This window comes from Fonsecaea monophora (assembly GCF_001642475.1).
Source record: "Fonsecaea monophora strain CBS 269.37 chromosome Unknown Scaff8, whole genome shotgun sequence".
NCBI lineage: Eukaryota > Fungi > Ascomycota > Eurotiomycetes > Chaetothyriales > Herpotrichiellaceae > Fonsecaea > Fonsecaea monophora.
In genome coordinates, this window is record NW_019173939.1 from 176,634 (window position 1) to 200,232 (window position 23,599).

General features: G+C 52.6%; 8 protein-coding genes across 8 annotated transcripts; 4 read left to right on the top strand and 4 right to left on the bottom strand.

Moving 5' to 3' along the window:
* Positions 1–247: 247 nt before the first annotated feature.
* Positions 248–1,773, bottom strand: AYO21_01966 (hypothetical protein; the record flags this gene model as incomplete). The annotated part of the gene is made up of 3 exons (XM_022651947.1): positions 248–1,131; positions 1,187–1,667; positions 1,723–1,773. 3 exons carry the CDS (start codon positions 1,771–1,773, stop codon positions 248–250), a joined length of 1,416 nt encoding a protein of 471 aa, XP_022515691.1.
* Positions 1,774–2,197: 424 nt separating this feature from the next.
* On the top strand, positions 2,198–3,084 carry AYO21_01967 (hypothetical protein; the record flags this gene model as incomplete). Its single annotated transcript, XM_022651948.1, has 4 exons — positions 2,198–2,266; positions 2,335–2,597; positions 2,737–2,824; positions 2,881–3,084. 4 exons carry the CDS (start codon positions 2,198–2,200, stop codon positions 3,082–3,084), a joined length of 624 nt encoding a protein of 207 aa, XP_022515692.1.
* Positions 3,085–4,121: 1,037 nt separating this feature from the next.
* Positions 4,122–6,977, top strand: AYO21_01968 (hypothetical protein; the record flags this gene model as incomplete). Its single annotated transcript, XM_022651949.1, has 9 exons — positions 4,122–4,144; positions 4,200–4,222; positions 4,280–4,318; positions 4,372–4,477; positions 4,531–4,664; positions 4,716–5,877; positions 5,932–6,363; positions 6,419–6,814; positions 6,878–6,977. The coding sequence occupies 9 exons, from the start codon at positions 4,122–4,124 to the stop codon at positions 6,975–6,977; spliced, it is 2,415 nt and encodes an 804-aa protein (XP_022515693.1).
* A 732-nt stretch (positions 6,978–7,709) lies between these two features.
* Positions 7,710–9,638, bottom strand: AYO21_01969 (hypothetical protein; the record flags this gene model as incomplete). Its single annotated transcript, XM_022651950.1, has 1 exon — positions 7,710–9,638. One exon carries the CDS (start codon positions 9,636–9,638, stop codon positions 7,710–7,712), a length of 1,929 nt encoding a protein of 642 aa, XP_022515694.1.
* Positions 9,639–11,124: 1,486 nt separating this feature from the next.
* Positions 11,125–12,932, bottom strand: AYO21_01970 (hypothetical protein; the record flags this gene model as incomplete). Its single annotated transcript, XM_022651951.1, has 6 exons — positions 11,125–11,347; positions 11,398–11,568; positions 11,654–11,902; positions 11,962–12,312; positions 12,376–12,675; positions 12,736–12,932. 6 exons carry the CDS (start codon positions 12,930–12,932, stop codon positions 11,125–11,127), a joined length of 1,491 nt encoding a protein of 496 aa, XP_022515695.1.
* Positions 12,933–15,298: 2,366 nt separating this feature from the next.
* AYO21_01971 (hypothetical protein) lies at positions 15,299–17,140 on the bottom strand (the record flags this gene model as incomplete). The annotated part of the gene is made up of 1 exon (XM_022651952.1): positions 15,299–17,140. One exon carries the CDS (start codon positions 17,138–17,140, stop codon positions 15,299–15,301), a length of 1,842 nt encoding a protein of 613 aa, XP_022515696.1.
* Positions 17,141–18,030: 890 nt separating this feature from the next.
* AYO21_01972 (hypothetical protein) lies at positions 18,031–19,389 on the top strand (the record flags this gene model as incomplete). Its single annotated transcript, XM_022651953.1, has 2 exons — positions 18,031–18,976; positions 19,046–19,389. 2 exons carry the CDS (start codon positions 18,031–18,033, stop codon positions 19,387–19,389), a joined length of 1,290 nt encoding a protein of 429 aa, XP_022515697.1.
* Positions 19,390–20,224: 835 nt separating this feature from the next.
* On the top strand, positions 20,225–21,868 carry AYO21_01973 (hypothetical protein; the record flags this gene model as incomplete). The annotated part of the gene is made up of 2 exons (XM_022651954.1): positions 20,225–20,852; positions 20,922–21,868. The coding sequence occupies 2 exons, from the start codon at positions 20,225–20,227 to the stop codon at positions 21,866–21,868; spliced, it is 1,575 nt and encodes a 524-aa protein (XP_022515698.1).
* Positions 21,869–23,599: the final 1,731 nt, after the last annotated feature.

Genomic DNA, 23,599 nt, shown 5'->3' on the forward strand with positions numbered 1-23,599 from the left:
ATGTTCAAGTCTATGTCTATATCTATATTCTGTGCACAACCCTTCCTGGGCTGGATCCTGTACAAAGACAACTCATCCGCGTGCGTCGGATATAATTAGAGGAGAAGATATGGTGTATCAGTTGATTCATTTCTGTCAGATGCTGCCCTTTGCCCTGGATTTGCAAAATATGTAGCTGGACAACCCACGGCGATTCGCACCATTCCGTCTGTGCTGGAGTTCTAGTACCACCTTTCGCTCGTCCTTGTCATACATTGTTGTTTGGAGGCTTCTGATAACGCTTGTTCCCCCTGGCAATGGTGATTGCAGGGTATATGAGCAGCAGACCGCCCAAGAGACTGGCAGCACCTCCAAAGGCTTGGCCGTGCGCGTAGTCGTCCGTGGCCGTGTTGACGAGAGCACCGGCAATGGGGCCGCCGATCAAACCTGCAAAAGCGGAGCCAGACCATGCCATGCCGGTCCTTGCGCCCACGACACTCGGCGACGGTGACAGCAGAGGAACCACCGCGGCGGGGATGGCGACTGTGATGCCTGCCATGAAGCCCACCAGCACGGCCCAGACGGTGACGCCGGGGACGTTGTGGATCCCGATCCACGCCAATATCAATACGCCGAGACCGATGCCGCCAGCTACGAGGACAACCGCGGGGCCGAATTTGTGCGCGACGAAGGCAGGGAGGATTCGGCCGGCGAAACTGCCCGCGTTCAGAATGGCTAGCAGATAAAATGCGTACGAGACGTTCGTTTTGACGGAGAACTGGGCGTATGGCGTAATGTAGATCAAAGGCACCCAATATCCTAGGAAGACAAAGAATAAGCCGACCAAAAGGACGACGAACGGCGGCTCTTTGAGGGCTGAAGGGTCGAACAGCTGTCCCTGGAGGCGTCTGTGCCTTGGATCTGGCTGGAGCAGGAAGAAGGCAGCTATTACCATGCCCAACATGATGAACCCGAATATGCGGTTGGTCCACCCGAAGCCGATCTCGGGTTGTAAGTGACGAAACATGATGGGCAGCACGATGCCTCCAACGGCTGCTCCAGAAGATGATCCTCCGATCGCAAGTGGTCGTTGCTTAGCGTTGAATGTCTGGCTGATGACGGCTATCGAGGGTATGTATAGCATTCCATTACCTGGGACACCCGTCAGTACGGTACCATAACAATTTGCTTATGGCCAAGTACTTACCGAATCCAATACAGACGCCCTGGGCCAGAATGATCTGATAGTATTCCTTGGCAAGGCTGAGCATCATGAAGCCGAATGTGACCAGTGAACCCCCGACAACCAACAACGTTCGAATGTAGCCTCTGTCATAAAGAGCCCCAGAGACAATTCCCGTCAGTCCCATCAAGGACACCTGAAGAGTGCCAACCCATGATATGACGGATGGCGTATGAGAGGCCAACAAGTCCTTCTGATAAAAAGCTTGATAGGCACTGAATGAGGAGGCAACACCCCAGGTGATGAAGAAGACGAAAAAGCACCCTATAATCCTGCAGGTCGCGGTGAAATCCCGCTTGCTCTCATGGATATTACCGTCAGGCGCATGGTCAGTTGGTGCAGGCGGCTCGCCGAGAGGGATGCTCAGGGCAGAGTTCTCCCCATCTTCCTCCTGTGTCATGTCCTCTTGACTAACTCTCTTGACAGGCGTTTGACAAACCTCATACTGAAAGAGGAAGAGAGAGAAAGAGAGTGATTGATGGAGGAGAAATGATTCTTACATTTAGATCGGCACTTATCAACGGCTCCAGATGCCGTGATACTAGCGCCATTCACGGAGCCTGACACTTCCCCCGGAGATCCTTAAAGCAGCGACACCGGCGGCGAGGTTTTCCGCTGCCTTGGCAGGGACCGAAGTGCGGCTCTCGAATGGGGCCTTCGAGGTCTGTTCGCGTCTGCTACTGTTACTGCTGTTCTGCTGCCACCAATTCTGCGAACGACCATCAGCCCCGTCACTTCGTCCTCAGCCTTGAGGTCAGCCTCACTTCGATCACGACGCGAACTTCCTTGTTATTTCACAAGACAACAAACGGACGTCTGCAGTCACCACCGAACCTGCATTGTCATGTGAATTTTCCTTGCCTGTTTAATCGACCATTAGAGAACCCTCTCGACCACAGATTTCAGCTGTGCCCAAAATCCTCCTTGACTTAGCCTCAAACCATCACGTTTGCGTTCACTCCCACGATCATCAAGATGCCTGACGAACATGATGTCAAAGATGAACACAAAGAGAGCCATGAAGATGGTGGTGAAGAAGAAGAAGTGAGCATCTCCCACTAATTACTCCACCGTCCTATACTCGGTTGATCTGTGCTCACATGTGTCGACAGGAAGAGATTGCAGCGATGAAGAGACGCGTCGCCGAGATGGAGTCGGAAGCGGCCAAACTTCGCGAAATGCAAAGCCACCTCGAACAATCCTCGGAGACTATGCCTAGGGAAGACAGAGAAGATGTGGACGCGCGCAGCATCTTTGTCGGCAATGTGGACTACGGCGCAACTCCTGAAGAGATTCAAGCACATTTCGCCAGCGGCCCAGGGACGATAAACAGAGTCACCATCCTCCTGGACAAGTTCACTGGTCATCCAAAGGGGTGGGTCTAAAATAAACTCCAAGCACTATTATGCATAAGGCTTGTTCAAGAGCTGGATGCTATTCTTTCAAGACCCTCAAGAAAAAATCATTTCATGCTGCCTGGCAAGAGATGGATTGCTAATGGAACTATCGCGCAGGTATGCATATGTGGAATTCTCAGATCCAGGACTGGTGGCTCAAGCATTGGTGCTCAATGAAAGTGTCTTCCGTGGCCGCAATCTCAAGGTCAGTTCCGAGTCCTGGTCTAGGTTTTCTAAGATGGTGCTGACAAGATACTTCAGGTGGTTCCAAAGCGCACAAATCTTCCAGGCATGACTCGAGGCAGAGGAAGAGGGGGTCCTGCTCGTGGTGCTCGAGGAGGCTTCGGCGGACGAGGAGGCTTTGGAGGAGGCTATGGGGGATTTGCTGGCGGAGGCTATGGTGCTCCACGTGGGGGCCCTCGCGGCGGCTTCCGAGGCCGTGGCCGTGGATTTGCACCGTACTGAGAAGAGACTGAGAAACCCTTCTTATTCTCGGCTTCACTCAAGTCCTCTGCGACATAGCACGCGACACTGCTCAAGGTCATGGAGGTCCACGACGGAGGCAACAAGAATGCAAGCAGCGTTCATGCTGGGATTTTTCGGCATATTGGAACCGAGAATTGGTCAACTGCGACTTGTCATTTATTTCGAATGGCATACAGTCAGTAATGGCACTTGACTTCTTGGGCTGCTCGGATCGATATTGGACGGGGACCAGGCCGAAAGCCTTTTGTAAGATTTATGGAATCAATATGGACAGAGATTGAGGACGCCACTGCAAAAGGCGACCAAATCTCTCTACAATTGAGAACAATATGGAGATTAATAATGACTTGGGGGATTTGGTCTTGATGTGCGGAATGTTTCTTCGCCCTCAAATTCCGGTATGTGGTGTTTGATATATAAACCGATGGGGTTCATCGACGTTTTGGTGGTGGTCGGTATGATGTAAGCCTTGGTTACCTTTTGGTCTCGTCCCAGAGTCTTGTCCCGGTCAAAATCCACCCACCAAGACTTGAACCTCCGTCCCGCCTGAAGATTATCGACCTTCGCTCTACCCTCAGATTGGCAGCACCGTAAGATACCATCGAGACTGCGGCTGCTGCTGCCATTGCAACAGTGGCATTATTGGTAATTACGCCTCTTCAGCTATTACACAATCATGACTTGAGCGAGGTGGAACCTGTCCTTGCCCGTCCTCTTCCGCAAACCTCTTAGCGCCTCACACTCTGTCGAGCTGCGCCTCGTTGACTCTCCAAACCCGCCGCTCATTCACCCATTAAGTCACTTGCGAATACGATCCGGGCAACGTTCTGCGACCCCTGCGGACATCAAGTCCATCAACTACCTTTGATTCTACGCATATTGTTATTGTCTCTGTCAAGCCAATATTGCTGGGTTGTCCTCTCTATAACAGATCCTTCCCCCAAGTTACCCCGCCGCACGAGAGCTGTCCGCAGGCTGCGAACCCTGGGGCGCTTCCCAGTGGCTGATCAACCAAGATGCCTGAAGCAAATCTGCCTGCGTTCGTGTCCCTGTGTACTTATTGTTGCGAGGAGATGCTAACGGCGAGGGTACAGAGAGCCTAATCTGCGAGTCACAAGTATGGCTCTATTACTCCCAGTTCGCCCATCCGTCCCATGAAACTAACCTTTTCCAGTCATCGCGGCTGATGGCCTGTATAAAAGAGATGTGTTCAGTGAGTGTCGATATACACCGAACAGCAAAGATGTGGTTACTGAGAACATTCAGGATTCCCCGACCCCTTTGCCGTCGCAACCATTTCGGGAGAACAAACAAAGACAACTTCGGTCATCAGGAAAACATTGAATCCCTACTGGAATGAAGTCTTTGATATGTGGGTAACAAGCGGTCATTGACTGTGGGGACACAATATTGACTACTTGGCAGGAGAGTCACAGAGGATAGCATACTGGCGATTCAAATCTTCGACCAAAAGAAGTTCAAGAAGAAGGACCAAGGCTTCCTTGGTGTCATCAATATCCGCATCGGCGATGTCATTGACCTGGAGATGGGGGGCGACGGTATACCCAGTATCTTCTACCGTGTTGAAACACATACTAACCCGTGGTTAGAGATGCTTACGAGGGATCTTAAGAAGTCCACTGACAACCTCGTCGTCCATGGCAAGTTGATCGTGAATTTATCCACCAATCTCTCCAGCCCTCCTCCTCAGCAAAATCGACCACCCCCAAGCACCGCTTCTAGCGTAAATGGCTCCAACCCATATGCTGGAAGCAGCACCAACGTCAACCAGCCATTGCCCATTCGGTCTAGAAGCCCGGCGACGCGAACTGCTACTTCTGGCTCCGGAGATGCGAGATCATCCAACACGGCAGTCAATGGAAGTAGTACCCCCCAACCAAACGGTGCCGGTGCCGGGAGATCTGGAGGCTTCAGCTCTTTTGAAGACAGTCAAGGCCGTTTGCCAGCTGGATGGGAGCGGAGAGAAGACAACCTGGGCCGCACTTATTATGTTGATCATAACACTAGAACCACGACCTGGACTAGGCCTTCCAACCACATGAGCGAGACCGAAGCACGTAACCGCGTGGAGGCCAACATGCAGATGGAACGTACACGACACCAAAACCGTATGCTTCCAGAGGATCGTACGGGAGCCAACTCCCCGAACTTGCAGGAATCGCGTGGCTCACCTCAGCAACCGAATGCGGTGTCCATGATGGCTACAGGGGCAACAACCGCCGGGACTGGCGAACTTCCTGCTGGTTGGGAACAAAGGCACACTCCCGAAGGGCGAGCTTATTTTGTTGACCACAATACTCGAACCACAACCTGGGTGGATCCTAGAAGACAGCAGTATATTAGGATGTACGGCAATAACCCGTCTGGGAACAACACCACCATCCAACAGCAGCCGGTCTCGCAATTGGGACCATTGCCTAGTGGGTGGGAAATGCGTTTGACCAACACCGCGCGGGTATACTTCGTGGACCACAACACCAAGACCACGACCTGGGATGATCCAAGACTGCCCTCTTCCTTGGATCAGGGCGTGCCGCAATACAAGCGTGACTTCAGGCGGAAGCTGATCTACTTCCGTTCGCAACCTGCATTGAGGATTCTTTCCGGCCAATGCCACATCAAAGTCCGCCGTGGCGCCATTTTTGAGGACTCGTATGCTGAAATCATGCGCCAAAGCGCAACCGACCTCAAAAAACGACTAATGATCAAGTTTGATGGGGAAGACGGTCTGGATTATGGTGGTCTTTCTCGGTAAGAAACCTTCTTTTGAGATTGTTGTCCTTCACATTGCTAACACTTGACTAGCGAGTTCTTCTTCCTCCTTTCACATGAAATGTTCAATCCATTCTACTGTCTATTCGAATACTCAGCACACGACAATTATACACTACAAATCAATCCTCACTCCGGTATCAACCCAGAGCACTTGAACTACTTCAAATTCATTGGGCGAGTGGTTGGTCTTGCGATCTTCCATCGTCGATTCCTAGATTCCTTCTTCATTGGAGCATTCTACAAGATGATGCTGAGAAAGAAAGTCACCATCAACGACATGGAGGGTGTTGACGAAGAATATCACAAGAACTTGACATGGATGCTTGAAAATGACATCACCGACGTTCTCGATCAGACCTTTTCAATTGAGGACGAACAGTTTGGCGAAACAAAGACAATTGACCTGAAACCCGGTGGTCGAGACATTGCGGTCACTAACGAAAACAAGAGAGAATATGTCGAGTGAGTGTCAATTCCACTTTCCCGACTAAAGGGTAATATTCTAACCTTCATCCAGGCTTCTCACCGAGTGGAAAATCCAGAAGCGGGTTGAAGAACAATTCAATGCCTTCATCACTGGTTTTAATGAACTTATCCCCGCTGACCTTGTGAATGTCTTCGACGAGCGCGAACTCGAGCTTTTGATTGGCGGTATCGCCGACATTGACGTGGACGATTGGAAGAAACACACCGACTATCGCGGATACCAAGAGCAAGATGAGGTGATCCAAAACTTCTGGAAGGTAATCCGGTCATGGGACGCTGAGCAGAAGTCTCGCCTGCTCCAATTTGCTACAGGCACAAGTCGAATTCCTGTCAATGGATTCAAGGATTTACAGGGCAGCGATGGCCCTAGAAGATTTACGATCGAGAAGGCGGGTGAGATCAACGCGTTGCCAAAGAGCCATACTTGGTATGTTTAGCCCTCTATTCTCGTCTCTCAGACTCGTGGATCAATCTGCTGACCAAAATACAGCTTCAACCGCCTCGATCTCCCACCATACAAGACCTATGATGCCCTCCAGAGCAAACTATCCACCGCTGTGGAGGAAACGCTGGGCTTTGGCCAAGAGTAAATGGAATCATTGTTGTCCCACGTCGGCCAGCATTGCTGCTGTCGATCCGAAAAACAAGATGAAACGAGCAGTGGCTGGCTATACACATGGCCTGTTTGGCCATTTATGGTTATTACGGAATCACAACGAAGCTAGAATATCAAGTGTGGCTGTGGGATGTGAAGACTTTTCTTTGCAATCCAGTGAACAGTGGGCCGAATTGGATGGGAGGCAAGTGTGGTTTCTTGGTCGAGCAATCCGCTTGGACTGGTAGAAAGGTGGTTGAAGCCATTGTTTTGGGCCTCCCTTCGTGCAATCTGCGCTTGTACAGGTCTCTGCGGTCTCCAGACCGCGAGTGATGAGTCGCGAAGAGCAAAAGAGGTGTCCTTGTCTACTGTCGTCTCTCGGTTGGGGCTCGGTAACGTGTGAGTTGGAGTCTGTCAGACAGAATTGTCAAGCAGGAGGTTGGAAGCTGGCGCATCGAGGTTGTGAATAACTGGCAGGAAACGAGGGCGAGGGGGTCTAAAATTGCTTGAACCTCTATATAAATTCATTCCATCGACATCTGCGCAGTATCATAAGTTTGATGCCACTAGGCATACGAGGTCATCATGAGGCAAAAGGACTCGGCCAGCTCTTCACACACGTATATCCATTTGAGTCACGCGACGCTTCGAGAAAGCAGTGGTCCAATGTTCGTGGGCTTTTACACCTGATACACGCCTGTTCGCAGCCTTTGTTCCTAGCTCCTTTCTAAGGCCACACCCACCCGTTTGCAGTATAGGGCGGCGGTTGGTCCTCGGCGGCTTCCTCGGGTTCTTGCTGTGAGTCAGCCTCACTGTTCAATGACGGGTCAGGAAGCGCTTCCTCGGCTCGCTCAGCTTGCACGGGGTGAGCCGGTAAAGAAAGAGTGACTGTGCTGGCGTTCTTTTGATCCTTGTCGTCATTTGATGCCTCAGGGGGGAGGCATGAACTGGAGTGTCCCTGTGACGATGATGATGATGCATCGGCGTGCGCCTGCGCTGGCGATGATTCTCTGTCTTGCCTCATCTTCCCTTTCAGGGTGGACTCGGCTTCATCATCGGGGGTAGATTTATTTGGCGGGTTGGCGCTGGTGCCGCCCCATCTTCGCAAACTTGTGAGCTCGTAATCGCCCGGATCTGCTTCTGATGACTCGGGCGAGCTCTGGGGCATCAAGTCACCACCATCCTCGGCGACCAGGACCGTCTCGCCGCTAATGAGCTCAGGCACCTGCTTGATGAAGGAGCGGCCTTTGCGTTTGATGGCTGCTTCGCCTTCTCGATCGAGTGATTGTCTGCGGTGCTCCTTAATTGCATCCTGGACATTCCAGACACACATCACTTTGTGGTATTCTTCCACGCTGGCGTCAAATCCATACTCGTCACGCATCCTCTGTTCAGTGTCTTGATAACTCAGCTTTTCTACCAGGAGGTGTTCAAGGACAACCGCTCTCAATGTGCACCATTTTGTTATGTGCTCCTCTGACAAGCGAGGGAGCGCCCGTGACAACGATGTGAGGTCCTCTGCCTTTTCTGCATTGGTCCGGGCGAATCGCATGCGGCCGCCTTCGATATTATCGCGAGAGTTGAGTTGCGTAGGCGGAGGGACCCGCTCACAACGTCCTCTCATCTCCAAAAGGAACTCCCTGGTGTACCTCCAGTAGCCTCTCTTGGAGTCGTAGACCGCGTCGCCGCTCGGCGCAGCGGACTCGGACATGTAGCTCCGATAGTTGATGGTGTCAAGATGCCTGACGAACTGCGGCAGATCTGCATCTGGATCGTCTTTGACGGCTTCATCGCCACGCATCTCCCTGCGTGACATCCTCATCAATTTCAGCCGTCTCCGGTTGTACTCTTCCAAGTCTGCCCGACGCGACGCAGCGTTTCGCGCTCTTGCTTCAATCATCTTCTGGTTCCAGTGGTATCGGGTCGTGCCTCCGATTTGCCTGGGCAAGCCTTTGTTGCACCAGAGACAGATTCTCCTTTTGTCTTTGTCGTCTGCGTCAAGAGGCTGCTTACAGTCTTGACCATGGCACTCGGTTTCGGCGGATGACACAGCCTCCCAGTTTTGGGCATCTTTACACTCAATGCAGAGCCACCCGTCGTCCTTGAGCGTACAAACGCAGTAATCTCTCGTACTGCCTTCAGGGTCGTACCACTTTCTCTTTGACATTGGCTTCGACTCCGAAGGGCCAGCAAGCGGGAAGCGTTGCGTTCTGCTTGGGTTTCCCGAATTCCAGCAATCTTTGCAGAGATGCCGGACCCTGTTCTGGAATGTATTCTCGTGGCCTCGGGCGAAAGAGGAACGGACAATGCAAGCGTCGCAAATGGGTCTCGAGCAATACCGGCAAGGCTTGGGCTCGGGACCTTTTGTGTGGATGAGGGAAGAGCATTCGAAAGGCGACCGGTCCTTGAGGCGTTGCCAGTAAGGTGTCGCATGTTGGCCGATGTTCAGTTCCGGACGTATGCAATGAGACTCCTGTGGCATGGACGTTGTGTCGGGCATTTCGAACCCGTGAAGCACACATCGCAGGGTAACGTTCAGCCGAGCCAGGGCGATGAGATCGCCCACAGGAAGATTTTGGCTCAAGGCGCAGGCAATTGGCCATAATGAGAGCAGTGACTCCAGACTGGGGGAGGGAGTCCGTTCCGCTGCAGCCATGGTTTGTACGGGTGCAGAGGGAACTGGTATACTTGGGACGCCTTATGCTCGCTCCGAGAGACCGTCGTGGTGGTCGTGGGCCATTTACGTTGTATTTGGTGCCTCAGTCATGATGTCTCGCAGGAAGCTACGAGAGCAGCAGAACTGTCCAGGTACTCTACGAAGCTCAGCAGCTGAGGGGATAATATTACACATGACGAAGCGTGGCGGGATGTGCCTTGGATTTCCCGAATGGATGGGATTGTGGTTGGCTAACCAGCGACGAGGCTGCACCAGGCTGAGGTTCTGCCTCACCCAATGAATTACGAGCGAGCCAAGTCCATAATTAATTTGTTTCTCTCGCAAGCCACGACGATGATAGAGAGAGACTGTTGATGCAAACTGACCTTCCCACACACCACCTACGCAGTCGCTGTCCGGGTACCACCGCCTCTTTCCTTTTCTCCTGCATCGATATATTCTCGTGCCTGCGACTGCGCTGCCTGAGCGGCTCTCGCCATGTCCCTCCAAACCTACATTGACAGTATGTGACTGCCACCCCCACCCCACCACATTCCCACTTCTTCCACTGACCCTTCTCCGTTATAGAAAAGGTGCTGGTCATTACCGTCGACGGGCGGACTCTTGTCGGAACCCTGCTCTCTTGCGATCAAGTCACCAACATTGTTCTGAATGAGACTGTCGAGCGTATCATCCGCCCAGCAGATGACCCCGAACCGAGCTCCCAGGTCAGCCATGGCCTGTACCTGGTGAGAGGCGACAACATCACGATCGTGGGACTCGTGGACGAGGAATTGGACAAGAGCATCGACTGGGACAAAGTCAGAGGCGACGTTATTGGGACTACAAAACACGTGTGATTTTTGAGATCGGAAGTCCTTGGAAAAAAAGCCACAGCTCGAATTGACCTAGCAACAATATCGCCCGTACCAGGCCAGATCACAGAGTGGAAGTCACCTCAGAGAGCCTACCTCCCGCCACGAGGACTGAGTTCGCCAATGCACGATCCGTCCACTGCCCAGAATGAAAAACGTGTGGGAGGGCTGAACTGGGGACACGAGTGTGTGAAGACCATGCTTGCCATCGCACAATGGAGCATTAACCAGCAATGCAACGAAGGCATACTCGCTTTCTACGCCTCGGCCTCAACGAACCGCCACCCCGGGCAGCATGTTGTCAAGTGTATCGTTGTATCAGCCTTCATCTTACACATGTCCCTCGGAAACGATCACCCGAGTCAAACCCAGTGGTCTCGCTCCGGCAGCTCAACACCCACATCTCTAGTGAAAAAAAACCCCCTGAGGAAGTCTGCGTTTGTCACACGTCTGGCTTGTTCAATCTATGGACTCGGGAATTCAATCTTCTACAATCATCACTTCAATTGCTCTTTGGTCTACCACGTCCAGTCTATCAGACATCAAGCTTAATTTTGCATTCATTTGTGGATCAAAGCCACTACAATGCGCCTACCACTCTGATCCGGCGATCAATAAGTGAAGCGGAATGCTGGGTGGTCATCTCCAAGGTTGTTCTTTTCGTCCTCTGGCAAATTGTACCTGTCGTCACGGCCGCCATGGTCTCTAAGTTTGTTCTCTCTTCTGATATAGAAGAGGAAAATGACGGAAGAGATTACGCATAGCCAGATCAGACCCAGTCCTAAGCCATATCCGAGTGGGTATTCGGGTGCCTGGGTTGTGATAAACATGTTGCTAGCTGATTGTCAGTCACGATTCTCATAGCATTGTGTCGGCTCACCCACGAAGCAACGATACCGCCGCAGTTACCGAATCCAATCATCATTGCGGAACTCACACTACGCTTGTAGTGGCCGGCAACGTTGTTACTCACCCACACAAGAGTAACTGGCTGAGCAATATATCCGCCACCAATCACGGCATACAGGGCGAAATACCTGACTCCGACGCTCACGCTAGTTTGCCATTATCAGCATAAGGTCTTCCAAGGTTGAAATGGGTTTGGAGGAGGATTACTGTGGCGGCTCAGGGTATACTTACTGGTGCATGTTCAATAGGATTGCATAGCCGATGGTTGCGATGAGACAGCCACCCAAGATGAATCCAAAGCGATGATGAAGCTTGTCGCTTGCCACGGCACAGGTCAAAGCACAGATGGTGGCAAAGACGAAGATAGGGATAGACATGACCTGCGCTCGGATCGAGGTCCATCCGAGTTGTTTGAGGATGGTCGGAGTAAAGAACGCGCCACTGTAGCCAGTGGTGACAATACCGAGATACATTGCGATGCTGGCTCAAGTCAGTCGCCCCTTTCCAGGCACAAGAAAGGCGTTCAGAACATGACTGACCCTAGATAGATCTTGACGTCGCTAAAGATGCGTTTGGCAGCCTTCTTGTTCCAATGGCTCATGTTGGCACCTTCAGCATCCATGGCCAGTCGACGAATGAGGAGTTCACGCTCGTCAGACTTGAGGAACTTTGCAGTCTCGGGCCAGTCTGGAACGATCCAGTATGAAGCGACGGCCACCACTACCGTGAAGAGGCCTTCGATGATGAAGATCCATCTCCAACCACCGTATCCAGCAATCCCGTCCATGTGAGCAATTGCGTACGCGAGGAGGCCACTGAAAGCACCGGCAATGATAGCGGCAGAAAAGAACAGGTTGAATCTCCATTGCAACTCGTGGCGCTTATAGAACCTGTTGTCTATCAGCACAGTTGTGGACGCACCGCATCCTGACGCGACAAAGGCGAAGACTTACATGGAGATCAAATAGAGGCACCCGGGAAAGAAGCCAGCTTCAAAGACACCTATGATGACTCGACAGACCACAAGCCCGGCAAAGGATTGAGTGACCCCTTGACAGATGGTGATGACTCCCCAACCAAGCATTATGGACGAGATGAAGATGGATGGGCGCACTCTTTTCAGGACGAGGTTGCTCGGAACTTCCAGAAGAATGTAAGGGATGAAGAAGGTGAACAGCGCGATGTTATAGTCCTGGCCGCTCATGTTGAGATCTTTCTCCAAACCCTGGATGCGAGCATTGCCGATGTTGATACTGGGGGACCAGAGTTTGTCAACGGACGGTCATTGCGAGGGACCTTGGAACCACACATACCGGTCGATAAAGGCGCAGAGAAAGAGGACGAAGAGGATCGGAACAAGGTTGAGGTCGGTCTTGAGGAGCACCTTCTTCTCAAGCTCCCGATCAATCTCCTGGGCCTCGCCCTTGATACTCAGGCTGATGACTTCGTGCATCTCTTGTGTGACAGGAACGTCCTCGATTTCGGCTTTGTCGATGACCTTTGCAGCCATGGTGACGGAATGCTCGCCGGCTTAAGAGGCAGAGAAGAGGATGAGGAGAGGGAATCAGCGAGCAACTTGAGATCAGAAAGGGAAGATTGTCGCAAACGATGAGTCTTGAAGCTCCAGCTGGTCCAAATGTCAACGGGGAGCAGGTCGCGGTTTTATCACATTTCCCCATCTACACGTTCTCCCATGTTGGTGATTGACAAGGCCCTGGATGCGCTAGCAGACTGAATATCAATACCGAACCACAGTACCGAGTCGATTCCGCCTCCGTGGCGTCCATTCAATCTTCCCCAGACCTGGGGTTGCATGGGGGTTGAGGAGTAAGGAAGCCACATTTGGTTCTTTTTGGGTATCAATGACACCCTCTCCGCATAACACAAAGACTTGGCCTTTTCCAAGTGCTCACTAAAGACGAGCAGTGTTTGGTTGGATTCCGAGTACGAGTCATCTCGTAAAGAATGGAGCGATGGAACGATGGAACTGGACGTCGTTGCCAAGGGCATAGAGTGTTTTGCTTGTCCCAACTCTTTTACTCGGTACGGCCACACCAATTGTCGATCGTCTGTCATGAAGAAAAAGTCTGGATGGCAGCGGTGCCAGTCCAAGTCTGGTAAAGACTGGGGTACTCGCCCCGGGCTTGTTCTATCCCACATACCACCAAAGTGCTCTGGCCAGGTTATCGGTCCGGGACCCATTGTCCGCCCTTTGCCAGCAAGGGGCAAGCGGTTCTCGGCGCCAAATTCAGGCACATCCTGACTTGGACTCATTTGGTTTGAAGCCGGGGTCAAACCGGGGTCGTTCTGGGCAAGCAGACACAGGGTCTTGCTAGAGGCTGGGGGAACAAATTGAGTGCGGAATTTGCCACGAGGCGCAACGGACCAAAGCCGCACCATGATCCAGATGCCCTTTCAGCCCATCAAGCTACGCCTCATTTGGCCAATTGCTCTCTTCCCACCCTATACACACTTCGGACTGACCGGAGACAGTCCCGAGCACAAGAAGCTGTCAGTGTTGAAGCTTATACAAGGCATGGACAGGTTTCTCGGGCCTGTGCAGAAACTCGAACCGTGGATCTCAGTGAGAATGCAGGGTTCCGATCATCTGCTGCCACCCGAATCATTGGGCTGGAAAGACAGGAGGGGAAGCCGCCCTGTAAGGACTGAAACGCGACCGAGCAAGTTCTCCTGGAAAAAGCAGCATAGTTATCATTGGAGGAATCCGAGACAGAAGACTCAGCAAATACGAAAGGATCCAACGCAGGCGAGAAACGGACACTATTTGCGGTTCATTGTGCGACCAAGAAGCCAGCCTTGAGTACTGGGCTTTCCTTCTGATGATGTTATGGATTTGGAATGGCGTTTGCTAATAACAAATTTGGTGTTACCACGTTCCAATACGACTGCAGCCCGGTCCAGAATGAGGTCCATCTCAGACCGAAACATGCTGCCGGAATTGCCTTTTCCAGAAGTGGCACACCTACACTACACGCAGAATGGTCAATCAGCTTTGCGCTCTCTCCTGGCGTCTACAGGGCTTCTCGCTATCGAATAATGAGTAGTGAACACCCCCAGACGATGGCGTTTTCTTTGCAAATCCAGACCTGACGTACGTCGGAAACGGGGTCTCGAGCACCTTTGCAGCATGATCCGATGCATTCAACCGCTCCGTCTGCTAGTCTGCCCGTCTCAGGTCTCGACCTTGAGCCTTGCGACGTGGATTCCCTGTCCAACCGACACAAGCGGTTTTCGCCAAACAGCGGAATCATTCCCCTCTGCTCGCTACGAGGTATGTATACCACGTTCAGAAGTGTTGACGACCTGCATTATTGGCCAGGCTATTTCGCCCTCACACGTGTCCTCCACAGTCGTTTAAGGAGTTGCGGAGATTCTGGTAGAGTTAGGCACCACGTACATACGTGCCTGGTAGCGAGGGTAGTTGATCACGTCCCTGAGCTCACATGTGAATAAGGGGAATCCTGTGAACTGTAGAACGAGTTAAAGTCAGTCTCATATAGGCGTGGAGAGGGGACGAGAGAGGATCGTGTGTATGTACCATAGGTAGGTGGGTATGATTAGGGATGAGAGTCGCAGTTGGTCGGGCAGGTGGTAATCGTCTTTCTTTGCACGTTCATTGTGGGAATCCCCATGGGCCCCATTATATATACACTGGACCGATGTGGGCGATTTTGGCGATGCATATCTGTCAACGTCTGGTTTGAGATATCGCGGATTGGTTTGTTCTATATTTATCTATCCAACTATATACCCGACCGAGTAATACCGTCCGTCCACCTCGTCTCATCGTCTGATCGTCTGATTTATCTATCTATGATGGATCATTATTCTCTAGATCTCACTCCCTTTCTCCTTTCACCGGCACTTGGCCAACAACCCCTCCCACGGCCTCAGCGGGATCTGGCCCTCGCGCGGTTTCCGCGGCTGGCCCGACGTGTACGTCCCGCAGACCCAGGAGTCTACTCTGGTTGTCGTCGGTACCGTCCATTCGACGTGTTTACCAGAAAAGTTGAGCACCACGAGCCAGCGATCCGGGCCCGTGGCGCTGGTCCGAAGGTAGGCCAGGACGTCCGGGTCCGAGGGCGAGAGTTCCTCGTAGTCGCCGTAGACGAAGGCCGCGGCGTGGGTTTTGCGCTCGCGGATGCCGCGTTGCCAGAACTGCCATGTTGACAGTTCTTCGTCTTCACCTTCGCCTTCTTCTTCGTCTTGGTTGTTCGGCTTGTGCTTCTTGGCCGACCCCGCCTTCATCTGGTCTTCGGCGTTGATGCCGGTCTTGTAGTCGTCCATGACTCGCATCCACGGCTTCACTCCAGAGCGGCAGAAGCCCGCGTTGTCCGAGCGACTCCATTGGAAGGGCGTGCGCGCGTGATCGCGAGCTTTGAGGTGGATGATGTTGCGGGCCTGGTCGAGCTTGGCCGCGTCGTGCCTGTAGATCTGCTGGCACTTCCGCCAGTAGTTGATGGTCTCAATGTCCTTGTACTCCTCGTCAATGTCCCAGTCGCGCGGGGCGTTGCGCATCCCAATCTCCTCACCCTGGTACACGAACAATGTGCCGCCCAGGGTCGTCTGCATCAGGGCCAGCAGCTTGGCGCCCTTGTCGCACAGGCCGTCGCTGTCGTCCGTGTACCGCGTCACGCTGCGCGGGTTGTCGTGGTTCTCGATGAAGACCGTGTTCCACCCGTCCCGCTCGATCATGCACCGCTGCCACCGCGTGATGATGGACTTGAGTTCCTTGACGTCCCACGGCTTCAGCGCCATCCGCACGTTGGGCTTGTCAATGTCCACCACGTCGAAAATGAAGATCATGTTCAACTCGCCGGCGTCGGCGCCGACGGTGCGGAGGATCTCGTCTTCGTCGGACACGCCCGGCATTTCACCGACCGTGATGGTGTCGTACTTCGAGAGCACCTCCCGGTGCATCTCGCCGAGGTATTCGTGCAGTTTGGGCCCGTTGACGAAGAACTGCGTCCCCGGCTGGTACTTGTGCGTCAGGGGATCCAGCACCACGGGCGCGTCCGGGTACGTGGGCACCTTGCTGATCATGTTGATGACGTCTTGTCTGAAGCCCGCGACGCCGCGGTCCAGCCAGAACCGCATCACGTCCCACACGGCCTCGCGCACGTCGGGGTTTTCCCAGTTCAGATCGGGCTGGTCCGGCGTGAAGATGGACAGGTAGTATTCCCCCGTGCCCGTGTCGTAGGTCCACGCCGAGTTCGCTTCCCCGAGGATCTGGGCCCAGTTGTTGGGCGGTGCGGGCACGCCGGCGTCGCTGACCGACCTGGGCGGCTTCCAGATGTACCAGTCTCTCTTGGGGTTCGTCCTCGACGAGCGCGACTCCAAAAACCACGGATGCATGTTGGACGTGTGGTTGACCACGAGATCCATCATGAGCTTCATGTCTCTCTTCTTCAGCTCGGCGATCAGAGTGTCCACGTTGTCGAGGGAGCCGTAGATGGGGTCAATGGCCTTGTAATCAGCAATGTCGTAGCCCATGTCGGCCTGCGGGGACTTGTAGATTGGTGACGTCCATACAATGTCAATGCCCAGCTCTTTCAAGTAGTCTAGACGGGATGTGATGCCCTTGACGTCGCCCCAGCCGTCGCCGTTGCTGTCTTGAAACGACGACGGGTAGATCTGGTAGATGACGGCTTCTTTCCACCATTTTGGTGTCGCGTAGGTCGATGGCGTCCCGGGCATTCTGGGGGTTCAAAATCGTCACAAGATACGCAAAGAATAAAAGGAGGGTACTTGGATCTGCTCAATATTTCATCACCACATACTACCTATTCCAGTGTGTACTCCTTATTGTCTGAGATGGCATTCATTTCCCCCAATTGATTTCCAGCGAAAGAATCTCCGACTGATGTCGTCATGGTCTGATTGGGAAGTCGAGCCGTTGATCAGATTCGGTATTTGCTGGTCTCACATTATTAGTTGGCATAGAGGGAGAGATTCGATTCGCTGTTGCTGCTCTTGTTCCGCATGAGCATCGGTGTGGGCGGGTATCCTCTCACTCCGTCTGTGCATGCTCGACTCTCTGTGGGATGTAAAGAGTAATTTTTGTGGGTGTCAAACTGCGCCCTCACCTCTTTTCGACTCACCAACCTGCCGCGACTGTAACCTCTTGAGTGAGGATACATCACAAGAAAGCCCAAAGGGTTTACAGAATACTGCCGTGGTGGTCAAAGAAACTGAGGGTAAGTTCAAACTTGCAGTCATTCGATGGCTGATGGAGCCTCCAAATACTCATTGAACAACCAGTATCAAGCCGGAACGCCCACCCAAGCAGACCGAGTTCCTTGACACAAAAGGGCCCTACGGGCAACCTCTCCAGCCCTGGGACTGGCAGACTAAATAACGAATCGGCTCCGGACAAGCACCAAGACTGTGAAAGCCGCCCCGGAAACAACGACGGAATTTGCTCCGTACTGCCCGCCTCTGACATATACTACTTCGCACATGGTGGTGACGGGCATCTTAATAGGGACATCATCCACTGAACAAAGAGGAGATTTGATCTCCAACAAGCACTGTGTGATCGAATAACTTCAAACTGGACAGAAAAGACAAAGAAACAGACAATCAACATGGCATCTCTCAAATCATGGTTCCCAATCCCAAAGTCGAGCCATTTCTCTTTGGCCAATTTGCCCTTTGGCATCATTTCTACAACATCCAAAGCTACTCCACGACCAGCTGTGGCAATTGGGGATCATTGCTTGGACCTACAGGAATTTGCAGCTTCGGGGGCCTTTTCATCGCTCGGGTTTGACGTTTCGTGTTTCTCTAAGCCGACCCTCAATGACTTTGCGGCCTTGGGAAGACCGGTTCATCGCTCTGTTAGAAAATACCTGCAAGATGTCTTCGCCGAGAACACATCTCTGGCGGACGTCTTACAAAGCAACAAACCCCTGCAAGAAAAATGCCTAATCCCCAAGGAGCAAGTCAAGATGCATATGCCGATGCAGATTGGTGATTATACGGACTTCTACGCCGGCAAGAACCATGCCTTCAACGTTGGATGCCTGTTTCGAGGACCTGACAACGCACTGCAACCCAACTATACGCATTTGCCAGTGGGTTACCATGGAAGGGCGTCGTCGGTGGTCATCTCAGGTACACCGATTACGAGGCCCAATGGTCAGATCCTGGAAAACCCCGCCGCAACACCCAAGAAACCGATATTCACCCCTTGCCGGCGACTCGATATCGAACTTGAACTCGGCGCTTTTCTGTGCAAAGGGAACAAGATGGGCACCAACATTCCCATCTCTGAGGCTGCAGACCATATCTTTGGATTCGTGCTGCTGAATGACTGGTCCGCCCGAGATATCCAAGCATGGGAATACGTTCCGTTAGGACCATTCTTGGCTAAGAACTTTGGCTCCACCATCAGCCCGTGGGTGGTGCTGACCGACGCATTGGAGCCGTTTCGATGCAAGGGCATCCCGAACGAGACGGATCTGCTGCCCTACCTACAGGAGAAGGAGGAGAAGAATGTGTATGACATTCGATTGCAGGTCGACATCACGCGTAAGTCTGACACACCGTAAGCGCCGTTCTCCAAGTATGTTTGACGACTAACATAAAGATATGCAATAGCCGAGAGCGGTTCGACGACTACAATCTTGAATTCTAACGGCCGCAATCTACTCTTCTCATTTCCGCAGATGCTGGCTCACCACTCAATCGGTGGATGCCCCATGGCGGTTGGTGACCTCCTGGGATCGGGCACAATCAGCGGTACGGAGGCAGGCACGGAAGGGAGTATGCTCGAAATAACCAAGGGCGGGAAAGAAAGCGTCAAGTTGAACGGAGGAGTGGAGCGGAAGTTCTTGGACGATGGAGACACAATTACAATGTACGGCGTCTGCGGCACCGAGGAGTCTGGACTTGTAGGCTTCGGAGAGTGTTCGGGCAAGATCCTGCCTGCCCCTAAGATCTGAGTCGGCACGTCAATTGTACTGTATGTACCTGATGGATAGACGGAGAAGAGTGAGCCAAAAAGTATCAGACGAGCTCGCACTTGCGCAATTCCGCACCTGGTCGTAGAGAACTTACCGCATCTGGGGGTATTTGCATAGCAACCAATCGTAATAGAGGGATTCAAGATTAGGTCACAATTAGAAGAATCTGCACCAATTGGATGCGGGTCGTTAGGCTAATAATTACTTCATTCCCCGGATTCTCGCCGTATTCGATCTTCTCCTCCTCGACCCCGTTGTCTCCCGCGCTATTGGCCACTTGAGATGGGGGTGATGTTCCAAACAATGACGATGAAGCGGCCTCGTTCCGCTCATGGATGCCTTTACGAGGCCGTCGTCTTCTCCACCTCCACTACTGAGTGCGGATGATAGGCACCCCTCCAACTGTAGGACCCCTTCGTGAGACACCTGCCACTGCACGCCCTCTACCGCAGGTAAGCGTTGAACGAGAGGGGATTTTCTGTCCGAGATTCGTCCAGTACGTCTCCTCAACTACGATTGTTGTGGGCGGTGTGCCAAAAGGATATAATTGAGAAAGACCAGCCTCTGCATTCTCAAGGAATCCGACTCCATCTCTCAATTCTCAGTTCTATCAGCAGCGTTCACTTGTCTTCTCAACCGGCAGGCTGTGCCCTCTATTAGCACGCCGGACTCGATATCTTTCTTTTTCTGCCTTGAGGTCTGACGGTCTTGACTGTCTGTGCGTCCTATATCATATATTGAATGAAACGGCCATCACAACAACTTTCAGCGAGTTCTGTTTACCTGTGGACCAATTCCCAAAGCGACCACCAAGATGACTGTCATCATATCTCCTGCAACTCTCTCCTTTGTCTTCCTCGCTCTGGGATACTTCCTGATCCGCTATCTGAATTCAACCGACCAGCCCAAAATCAAGGGCCTACCTGAAATCCCAGGTGTGCCACTGTTTGGAAACCTGCTACAACTGGGCGAGGACCACGCTCGTGTCACGGCTCGATGGGCGAAGAAATATGGCTGGCCCGTCTTCCAGACCCGCTTGGGCAACCGCCGCATCATCTTTGCCAACACGTTCGACTCGGTCAAACACTTCTGGATCACCAACCAGTCGGCTCTCATCTCCCGACCTACGCTGTACACATTCCACAGCGTGGTCTCGAGCAGCCAGGGCTTCACCATCGGAACATCGCCATGGGATGAATCCTGTAAGAGACGCCGCAAGGTGGCGGCTACGGCGTTGAACAAACCAGCCGTGCAGAGCTATATGCCTTTCATCGATTTGGAGAGTTGTGTCGCCATCAAGGACATGTACAAGGACTCGATGAATGGCACGTTGGACTTGGATCCGCGGAAGTACTTTCACCGCTTTGCTCTCAACACGAGTTTGACGTTGAACTACGGTATCCGGATCGACGGAGGAATCGATCAAGAGCTGCTCAGGGAAGGTGAGTTTTATTTTTCAAAAATATATTTTCTAGACATGAAACGGGCAAGCTGACAGTCTCCCGTTCAAGTTGTCCACGTCGAACGAGTGGTGTCGAATTTCCGCAGCACATCCAACAATTGGCAAGACTATATCCCCCTGCTGCGACTGCCGTTCATCTCCCGCCAGAACAAATCAGCTGCAGAATACCGAGAGCGTCGGGACAAGTATCTCACGACTTTCCTGAACATGCTCAAGGAGCGCATCGCGAATGGGACCGACAGGCCCTGCATCACCGGCAACATCATCAAAGACCCCGAGGAAACACTCAACGAGGCTGAACTCAAGTCCATCTGCTTGACGATGGTCTCTGCGGGCATTGACACGGTCCCCGGCAACATGATCATGGGACTCGGCTACCTGGCGTCCCCCGAGGGCCAACACATTCAGAAGAGAGCCTACGAAGAGATCATGAAAGTTTATCCCGAAGATGGCGAGGCGTGGGAGAAGTGCCTCACCGAAGAAAAGGTGCCGTACATTACGGCCCTGACCAAAGAGATCCTCCGTTACTTCACCGTGATCCCCATCTGCCTCCCGAGGACCAGCATCAAGGACATCCAGTACGGCGACGTGACCATCCCCGCAGGCAGCGTCTTCTACATGAACGCCTGGGCGGCCGACTATGACGAGACACATTTCAAGGACCCGGCCAAGTTCATCCCGGAGCGGTACCTCAACGACCAAGAGGGCAGCGGGACACCCCACTACGGCTACGGCGCGGGCAGCAGGATGTGCGTGGGCTCGCACCTGGCGAACCGCGAGATCTACACGGCGTTTTTGCGCATGATCGTGGCGTTCGAGTTTGTGCCCGCAAAGAACCCGAAGGACTGGCCCATCCTCGACGCCATCGAGTGTAACAGCATCCCGACCGCCCTCACCACCGAGCCCAAGCCCTTCAAGGTCGGTTTCCGGGTCCGGAACAAGGAGGCCCTCGACCGATGGATCCGTGCGAGTGAGGAACGGACCAAGGATCTTTAGAGGGCAAACAAAAAAAAAAAAAAAGAAAGACTGATGCGAATTTCCCTCACCGCAGGGCCCAAAGGGGAAAACTGCATGAGTTTTCGAAGCCGTTGTGCATTGTGCATTGTGGCGGCTGGGGGCAGATTTGTAAAGCCTTCCCGGCTTGGGAGGTATGATGATTCGACGACCCAGTCTGGGATTCTTTCCTAAGCATTTGAATACTTTGGTTCGAACATCTTAATTTTTTATATCATATGCACGAGCCGTGGTGTCGTCGAGGGTAAAAGGGACGAATCTTGTTCAGGGGTTGTGTTGAGATCTAAGCCCAACCAAGTCTTTGCTGCTGCTGTTGTTCAGGTTGAGTCGTTTCTTTCTTGGTGTTAGCCCAACAGTAACATTGTTGTATTTCACAACTCTGACATGAAAAAGAGAGTTCTTGTACTGCATCAATTCCTGGGCTTCCGTTTTTATTTTGAGTTATCCCCTCAAAGTGGGTAGGGCACGGCAATCCCAGAGAGTTTGCTTTGCAGGTCCTCCTCTTTCTCTCGTGGAACCAAACTTGGGAACGAAGCTTGGATCCTCTGGTAAGACTTGTTGGGACAACCTGATGACCTTGAGCGTAACCATACAAATAGCTGTTTTTGTGTGAGAGTGTGTTGTCTTGCACAGATAGGACGTGCATGCATATAATTCAGCAATCAAAGAAACTGGAAAGGTTGCTTGCTTGCTTGCTTGGGCTGTGTATTCTCTCTCTCTCTCCCTCTCTCCCTCTTTCTCTTTCTGGGGAAACCGCTATTCTTTAGTATTATAGCCCATCGCCCTCGAAGCGACTAGGCTGAAGCTTCGCGTCCTCTCGTTCCGTCCGGCGTGGAGCACGTTGGCAAAGGGTTCCTCACCTTATCCTCCTCGGAATTCCATGTTGCTTGATCCGAGCCTTGTTCGGTGAGGTCAGGTCAGGTTGGGGACAGAGCAACACTTTCCAAGAACCGAGACGTATCATTTCACCTAGTCGGCATCGGCGGACACCACAGCAACTATTGTTGGACACGAGCTCTTCCCAGAAAGCCCACACATAGCAAGGCTCCCAATACTCGGAAACCGTCCAATCACAACGCCCGTCATGTCCAGACCGCGTCTATATGCCACGCAACAAGTCCCCTGGTGGCAACGCAACGAAACTATCCAGGTGGCGCTAGACTTCGCGGAGCAGTGGAGGAGGAACAGGATGGAAAATGCGCAGGGTAGGTTCATCTCATCTCATTTCGTCCTTGTTCACATCTCGTTGCCCAATCATGTTTGTTTCTCTGTTTAAAGGGTCAGCCATATTTGTAACTTGTGCAACTTGTGCAACTTGTGCGCCAAAGTATGTTATTATCCCGCAAAAAGGCGCTCGGTATTGTAGTCGATTTGTGCCACCGTCCGGTTGCAACTCCGATGCCGCTGACATCAAGGTCTCTGATGGCAAACCTGATTATTGGCTGCAGCTCTGTCCTCTCACTGGCGACCTCTGGATGTCCCGGCGTCATTCCGCTAAGCCTGAACGTTTGCGACGCGGACATATTGGAATGGTAATGGAGAGGCGGGGGATCTTTGAGGACCAAACGATGGAAGGGTTGTACGAGCAAGCCGCCCGAGCCGGCCAAAGTTGCCCCCGCGCTCGAGGAGCATCAGAGTGCTTCAGGGCCTTGTGATTGGACGTCGCCACCTCGTGAACTGTTCGTTGCCGAGACCTTCTGGATAATTCGACAC